General features: G+C 35.6%; 1 protein-coding gene across 1 annotated transcript; it reads left to right on the forward strand.

The window, feature by feature from the left end:
• Window positions 1-992: 992 nt before the first annotated feature.
• Window positions 993-4,129, forward strand: LOC138127536 (probable multidrug resistance-associated protein lethal(2)03659). Its single transcript, XM_069043576.1, has 4 exons — window positions 993-1,161; window positions 1,209-2,872; window positions 2,919-3,149; window positions 3,198-4,129. Exons 1-4 carry the CDS (start codon window positions 1,112-1,114, stop codon window positions 4,115-4,117), a joined length of 2,865 nt encoding a protein of 954 aa, XP_068899677.1. The 5' UTR covers window positions 993-1,111; the 3' UTR covers window positions 4,118-4,129.
• Window positions 4,130-8,938: the final 4,809 nt, after the last annotated feature.

An 8,938-nucleotide genomic window follows, 5' to 3' on the forward strand; every position in this document is an offset into this window, starting at 1 on the left:
CGTAAAAATACACCTACACTTACCACTATCACTCTGATAAATGAATTCACAAAATCGAGTCGTCAGTTTTTATCACAAGAAACGCGAAAGACAACGAACTTGCTATGGAGTCTAAAGAAAAAGTAGAAGTCATCAAAGAAAACCACCCTAGAGATGACGCTAATTTCATATCACACTTTTTCTTTTGGTAGGTGTTCTTCATTTGCTGTTTCTCTTTGTTTGACAAACTTCTAATCCATTCAGGTGGCAATTACCTATACTGGTAAAAGGATGGCAAAACAAAATCAGCAGTGATGATTTCAACACATCTTTAAAGAGTCACGACTCCAAGAAACTCGCAGACAAGTTGGAGAAACTGTGGGAGGAAGAAATTAATTTTTCAAAGAAACCTTCACTGACAAGAGTTCTGACCAAACAGTTCGGACTAGAGTTCCTCTTCTATGGTTTACTATATTTTCCTTTTGATCTAGCGGTCACGTGAGTGTCGACAATTTGTCTCTCCGTCAGATAACAGATTACTTTTAGTTTGCTACAACCACTGTATTTGGCAAAGTTGCTAGACTACTACACACCCCAACAAACAACAATTACTAAAAATCAAGCTTATTGGTTCGGATCAGTACTAGTACTTTTGTGTTTTCTGCGAACATTTATTTTCAATTTGTTTTTATTGGAGCTTAGTTCTTTCGGAATTAAGATACACGTTGCTTGTTGCTCTCTCATTTACAGAAAATGTCTAAAACTCAAGACGAATGCGCTACAAGAAGTCAGTTTGGGACAAATTGTCAATTTGATGTCGAACGATGTGAAACGGTTTATTGATGCTTCCATTTGTCTGCATTTTATCTGGATGGGTCCAGTAAAATTTGTCGTTGGAGTATATTTTTTTAGTGCCATGTTTAGTAGCAATGTTCTGGCTGGAGCGGGACTCATAATTGTCTATCTACTAGTCCAGGGTAAGTTGAATATTTGCCGTCACACTAAGAAGAAAATTCGTTTTGTAGTGTACGTTTTCAAGAAAATTTCCACTTGTAGAACGCAAGTTGCTGTCAAAACTGACTACAGAATTCGTTTAATACATAGCCTCATCAATGGTATTCAAACCATCAAAATGTTCACATGGGAAAAACCTCTTCAAAAACTAGTAGAACAAGCTAGAAGGTGTGCTTTCTTTTTCTTCATGAACAACTTCAAACAATCATTTTCAGATTAGAACTTGAGAAAATCGTAACGTCCAATCTACTTCGCGTCACCAACAAGTCCTTCAAGTTCTACATCCACAAATTATGCTTGTTCTTGTGCATCGTCGCTGGTATTTTGTCTGGTTTTCCATTCACATCTCAATACGTATTCGCTTTGATATCTTTTTACGACATCATCAAAGTTTCTATAATGCAGTTGTTTCCAGTAGCTGTGATCATGTTAGCAGAAACGAAGATTTCAATCGCACGAATTCAGAACTTTTTGCTGACAGACCACCAACAAAAAACCGAGACTCATTACTTATTGGTGAACCAGCGCAACTTTAAACACAAGTTTCCTGGAGTTGAATTGAAGAATATTAGTGTTAAATGGAATGCTTCCATTCAGGAAGAAGTACTGAGAGATGTTAGTTTCAGTGCAGATGTTGGCGAGTTGGTGGGAGTTGTTGGTAGTGCTGGAAGCGGTAAATCAACGTTGCTGCAAGTTATATTAAAAGAAATTGAACCAATAAGAGGAAGTGTGGATGTAGAGATGAATATCTCATATGCCCCTCAAGAGCCGTGGATTTTTTCAGGCTCCATCAGACAAAATATTTTGTTTGGGGAAAAGTTCAAGGAGAGTAGGTACCTAAAGGTACTGAGAGTATGCGCGTTAGAACGCGACATCTCTGTTTTTCCTTTCGGTGACAACACTCTGGTTGGAGAGAGGGGAGTGATGTTAAGTGGAGGACAGAAAGCTAGAATCGCTTTGGCCAGAGCTGTGTACAGAAATGCGGAGATTTATCTCTTAGACGATCCTCTATCGGCTGTGGATGCTCATGTCGCTGACCACATCTTCAACGAATGCATTTTGAAATTTCTTCGTAAGAAATGTGTAGTACTGGTCACACATCAGATCCATTTCCTAAGAAATGCAACCAAAATATATTTTTTGAGGAATGGAAGAGTGGTACGAGGGGACAGTTCTGAGTTATTCGAGGGTTTGGAAGAGAAATTAAAGGCCAACAGCGATGAAGTAGCCCTAGAAGAATCGCAACCTAGTAATTACAGTTCACAATTAGAAGTAAAAGAAGACGAAGGTGGAGGAATCAACAGTTACAAGAGTTATGCTTCAGCTGGAGGGAAATTGATGACTTGTTTTGTTTTTGTTTTATTTATTCTTGTGCAGTTACTGTCAAACATCGTCGACGGTCTTGTTACACTTTGGGTCAACTTCCGTCAAGATTCTTTCAATCTCTGCCCCCAGCTCTACAGATTTTTTACAGATGAGGATTATTTGTCCATGTACGCTATTGTTTTGATAGTGTTCGTGTTTGTATGTCATGGTACAGTTTGGGTGTTTGTGAAATATTGTAAAAGAGCCTCAAGAAATCTGCATAACAACCTTCTGAGCAAGGTTGTAGAAGGGTCAATGACCTTCTTCAACAATCACTCTTCGGGAAGAATTATAAATCGGTTTTCTAAGGACATGGGAATGATCGACGAATTCATTCCGGTGACGTCAATGGAAGTGACAACAGAAATTTTGTCAACGGTTGGAGCAAGTGTGGTTGTGATTATCGTCAACTCTTGGATGGTTATTCCAACACTGGTGTTGTGTTTTACTTCCTACGTCTACTTTAAGATATTTCAGCACACCATTAAGAAAATCAGAAGAGTGGAGGGGATTAGTAAGTGTGGGTAGAGGTTTATCAAACGTTTAGATTATTCTTCTAGGACGAAGTCCAGTTTTCACACATTTAGCTGCTTCGATGCAAGGACTGAGCGTGATCAGAGCGTCCAAAGCCCAAGAGATATTGCAAAAAGAGTTCGACGATCATCAAAATCGCCACAGTTCATCCTTTTATCTGTACCAAGCTTTCTATTTTGCCTTTGCTTTTTGGACTCAACTAACTTGTTGTATTTATGTCGTTGTCTTAATCTACAGCTTGCTCTACTTTGAAAACGGTAGTACGGCTCACAATTGAATACAAAATTTGCAGCAAGTCTTTACAGTGACCGTTGGTGGCAACGTCGGTTTGATGATAACTCAAACGATGGTCTTGACAACGCTGGTCCAGTACGGGATGAAATTGTTAGGAGATCTAGACGCCCAAATGGTATCCACCGAAAGAGTGGTAGAGTACACAGACGTGACACCTGAGACAGATAAAGGAACTATCATCCCTGCCCCAACTTGGCCAATTGCGGGAAAAATTACATTCGACCGCGTCTCCATGCGATACTCCCTCGACAAACAATGGGTCCTCAAAGTTGTCTCTGTGGGAATTCATCCAGGAGAAAAAATAGGAATTGTCGGTCGTACCGGCGCAGGGAAATCCTCCTTGATCTCTGTCCTTTTCCGCCTTTTTGACTTCGAAGGCACTGTCAGTATCGACGGAGTTGACACCAAATCAGTACCGATGAGTACTCTCCGTTCGAGAATCTCCATCATCCCTCAGGAACCAGTTTTATTCTTGGGTACTCTGCACAAGAACCTCGATCCTTTCGACGAATTCCCTGATAGAGAAGTGTGGAGCGCGTTGGAAGATGTGGGTTTGAAGAAAATGGTCACCGGTCTGCAATCAGGTCTGGACAGTTTGGTGTCAGAAGGAGGTTCTAATTTTAGCGTCGGAGAGAAACAATTGTTGTGTTTGGTGAGGGCGATTTTGAAAAATACCAAAATTGTTGTTTTGGACGAAGCCACAGCTAACGTGGATTTGGAAACGGACGAAATGATACAACGTACCATAAGAAAGAAGTTCAAGGATTCCACCGTGTTGACAATTGCACATCGCTTGGATACTGTGATGGATTCAGATAAGATTCTAGTGATGGATTCTGGAAGTGTTGTAGAGTTTGGTCGTACTGAAGAACTTCTACAGAGACCCGACGGATATTTTCACAGATACATATGTAACTTTTATACCGAATAAAAATACTTAACAACATGATTGTTGCTCTGGTTTGAGGACCTCAGACTAGTTCTTCCTGTGATTATTTTTTTTTAATAATTCGCTTCACTGGCTCTACAGTTAATCGGTTCTCAGGCTGAACTTCTTCACTGCTGGCATTCATTGCTACCAAATAACAGCGAGTAAATTGACAAAAACAAACGCTCGTGGACTCCAACAGTGATACAAAAAATATATTTTAGATGTATTATTTTTCCAATAAATGCGTTTTTCAGTTTTTATTGACTAATAAATAATCATTTTATAATAGGGAAAATACAACCTTTCGGGTTGGCAGCTCTGTGTGTCAAAAAGTTTGACATTTGTTATTTCATAAAGATCTGCAAAAGTAAAAAATAAAACATTTGATAAGTCGAAAAACCTGATACAAATATCGTACGGTGTAGATACTCGTATTATTTAGCGCTCCAACTAATTCGGCACTCGGCTTCGCTTCGAGCCTGAAACCTAGTTGCCGCTCTGGAAAATATACCTACCGTACTCTAATGTAAATAAGTGTTACCTGTCAAATTCCTTTGGAAAAAGTTGTCATCATTTAAAACTGTATTGGACCTTGGATTCTAATAATAGTGCTGTAATTTTTTTTTCGTACAACTGATTGTACTACGTCATCAGTCATCCATCACAAACAAAATAAACTAGGCAAAAATGAATAGGGAATTCCACAATTTGTCTCGGAAAGCACAATAATGTTCGGATTGTTCGGAATAAATTCGATAAAACTGTAAATATTAATTTCTAGGAAAAATTCACGAAAAGGTCAACGTTGTTTTTAAAAAGTGCGTATTCTCCAGTACTTTAATTAAGTTGATAGCTTTTCGTTTCTTAATTATGACGTCATCAATAATTTTTCCCACATTTTTCTTCTTTGTACTAGCTAAATTATGAATGAAAAAAAATGATACCTTACGTAACAACTTTTTTGAGAAAATGACAAATTTTTCTTCAAGAAATTAATTCAACTTTTATTGTAAAAATTTTTAATTGACCTCAAACAAAAACAAACGAACATCTAAGGTTAAATAATTTAACGGAATTGTTGAAATTGCCTCCCGCCAACCATTTAGCACTCACCAAGACTGTACACTGCGCTCAATAATGTTAGGGCTTATTTGTTCCGTTTCAGCGCCAATTGTCTGCTGCAAATCTTCTAAATAATTTTTTCTATTAAAGTAAACCTTCGGTTTTAACTAAACCCATAGAGAAAAAAACATTTATCTAAGAATTAAATTAAATTTTTGAACTGAAAATTGTCATTTTCCCAGAAAAGTTGTTGTCTAAGGTATCAATTTTTTTCACTTGTCGTTTAGGTAGTAGGAAGGCCTATGACAAAAAGAAGAAAAAAGTGTGGGTTGTTATTTAAAAAATATATTGATGACGTCATAATTAGGAAATGAAAAGCTGTAAACATAAGTAAAGTACTGGAGGATATGCAATTTAAAAAAATAAATTTGACTCTCAAGGATTTTTCTCTGAAGTTAATACTTACAGTTTTATCGAATTTATTCCGAACTTTACGAACGCACTGTATATTTCTAACACATTTCATTACAAATTTTAAACTGTATGTAGTTGTAAAAAATTCAAAAAAGGAAAATTTTCCTATTAATTTTTGCCTAGTGAATTATCGCGGTACAAAGCTTTAATTACATTAATAAGATAAGTAATTTATGTAGCGCGGAGCTCCGTTTTGTGGAAAACCACAGCTCGAATTCTTCCACAAAATTGACAATATATTTTATCTGCTTGAAAAAAGTGTTGAAGTGTACAACGCCATGTTCGGACATAACACTCTCATATTAATACTACGACATCAAAGTTTTGCCTTATACAGGTGGCCCAAAAAAAAAGACGAGACCATAGCTCCCTAATTTATGGGAGGATCTTAATTATCTATACACCAAATTAAATGGTTGTTAATAGGCTACAAAACGGCTTAATAAATTCACGTATAGCTCCAACGGCTTCAAGACTAAACTGTCAAAATATTTGTTTTCAAATGGGATTACATATTTTTTTTAGTCATTTTGATAGAGATTTTAATTCTGAAAACAACAATGCACACATGTATAACTTTACATAAAATAAAATAACACTAACTTTTGAAACAAATGACGATCACTTAGCGAAAAGCTGGAAAAACAAATGACGAATAATAATAACATGTGGGATTGCCGAGATATGCCGCCAATGTTTAGCGCAAAATGGAACATAGACGATAGTAGCGTTTTTTACATTTTTTTTGTAAATTTTTGGTATTTCAGTGTATACTTGTGATACATTGTTGTTTTTAGAATAAAAATCTCTATCAGAATTACTAAAAAAAAATATGTAATCCCATTTGAAAAAAAATATTTTGACAGTTTACTCTCCCATGGGGTTATACTTGAATTGATTAGGCCACGTTGTAGCCTATTAGCAACCATTTAATTCGGTGTACAGATAATTAAAATCTTCCGATAAATAACGGAGTTATGGACTCGTCTTCTTTTTTGGGGACACCGTGGATAAGGGCGCCCCGCGCTCTTCCTCTGGATCCTTATTGTTACACAATTTCGTTTTTATTTCTAAACTAAATGTCAAAGGTAAGTTAGATAAAACACAACAGGATTATTTACGTATCTTATTTATTAATAATTTATGACAATGCAATTAATATTATGGTTAAATTTCAATAGCTTAAGCACCTACCCGATGTGCGTGCAATTCGCTAGCATGAATAAATAGATAATTAAAAATAATTGTGTCAAAGTTGTGTAAAACTGGAACAGATCGATAGTTTTTCCATCATGACGACACTGCTTTCATCATATTATTTTTGTAAATTGCAACGATAAAAATTAGCAATCATTTCTGGCTAGACAGCCTCAGGGCGTCCTCCTAGATCGTGTCCCACCATTCAAACCTTGTGCAAATGCCTTTTTTTTCTCTCTTGTTGTGTTTCAAGGTCGCGTCAAGGTCGTGCCAAGTCTTAGTATAACTAAAGGGTAAGGAAAATTTTCATTTGCACAAGGTTTGAATGGTGGGAAACGATGTAGGAGGACGCCCTGAAGCTGTCTAGCCAGAAAAAACGGGGAAATTCCAGAAGTAGTTAAAGTGAACAATGACCTAATTTTAGAGGAATTATTAGAGGAAACCATGTCAAAAAACGAATCGACTCAGAATACAACGATAAAAGAATTAAGAAAAATTGCTAAAGAAAAGAATATCAAAGGTTACTCTAAAATGAAGAAGGCAGAATTATTACAAAAAATTAACGACCAACCGTTCGCTTTCGAAGATAGTTATTTTACAGAGTTTTCAAAAAAATCTAAAATGAAAATAATAGAAGAAAAAACAAAAGCTGAATACACTAAAAAATGGAGAAGACACAAAGTTTACTATAAGGTTATATTAGTGGAAGACTGGCAGGGCCAGTCCAGAGGCAAAGCCGAAGATGAAGAAGCACCCGAGTCTGATCTTTCAGACATAATTATGAAAAAAATTACTGTCATTAGAGAGGGATTAAATGAAATGATTAAAATAGTAAAACAGAAAACAAATTTCAAAGAAGGAGATTTAATGAATATAGTGATTAATCATCCTGATCTTTGGAATCCTATTTCCACAGGGTTATCAAGAACTTCTGATATTGACAATTTATTAAACAAAATTCAAAGTATCTTAACTTCAAATCAAGATTTAGATATAGGTATACGGTTGCACATTTCATGCCGAAGTTGTTAATATGCCTAGAGGTGCTACTAATGCGAAAAGATTATTAAATATAGCAGAAGACTCACGAACAAAGAAAAGCATAACACCGATAAAAAACAAAGATAATTTATGTTGTCCAAGAGCTGTTATTGTTGGATTAACTTATCATACAAATATTATACTTGGTAGAGAATATGATCATAATGATATAAGATACATAAGAATGGGAAGAAATTTACAAACTACTTTAGCTCAAGAATCAACTTGGGGAATATAATAGAAATTATTTTACTTTAGATGATATTGCGAATATAGAAAGATTATTAAATATTCAAATAAAAATCGTAGCAGCCGAATGTTTGAATTCTGTAATATATTCAGGACTTGAAAAAGATGTAAAAGTTTATTTATATAAAAATGGAAATCATTTCGATACAATCAATAGTATGACAGGTTTCTACGGTCAGTCTTATTATTGTGAAAAATGTGATAAACCATATCAAAATAAAGACGGACATAAATGCAAAACGAAGGATAAAATATGCGTAATGTTGTTGTATGTATATTTAATACCTATACAGGTTTATAAATTATCCGATTTTCGACATTTCCCACTAACTCAATAAAATACAATAAAATATAATATAATAACTAAAACTAACTAACTAAATAAGACAATAATTCAAAACAATAACAAATTAGCAGCTTTCCAAATACAATTATTCCTCCCCACATATTGTCCCTCTTCTCCACTCAACCTTCTTCATCCATTCGATCCCTCTTCCGTCCTCATTCAACATTTCTTCTCTACTTTCCTCTCTCTCTCTCAATTCTACGCATTCATTCAACATATGTTCTATCGTCTCCTTTTTTTCTCCACACATCCTGCACACTCTAATCCTATCCTCATTCCAATATTTATTCTCTCTCTCCTCATTTCCACACCTAAATCTTGCTATTATCACTCTCTCCTTTCTACTCTCTCTTCCTAGGTACTTTGGTAGTTCTTCCGTTATTATTTTTTCATACTTCCCATTGTACCTAGATTCCCTAATTCTCGTTCTTCTTTCCTGCACTTGCACATCT

Source organism: Tenebrio molitor, chromosome 4 (genome assembly GCF_963966145.1).
Source record: "Tenebrio molitor chromosome 4, icTenMoli1.1, whole genome shotgun sequence".
NCBI classification, from domain to species: Eukaryota; Metazoa; Arthropoda; class Insecta; order Coleoptera; family Tenebrionidae; genus Tenebrio; species Tenebrio molitor.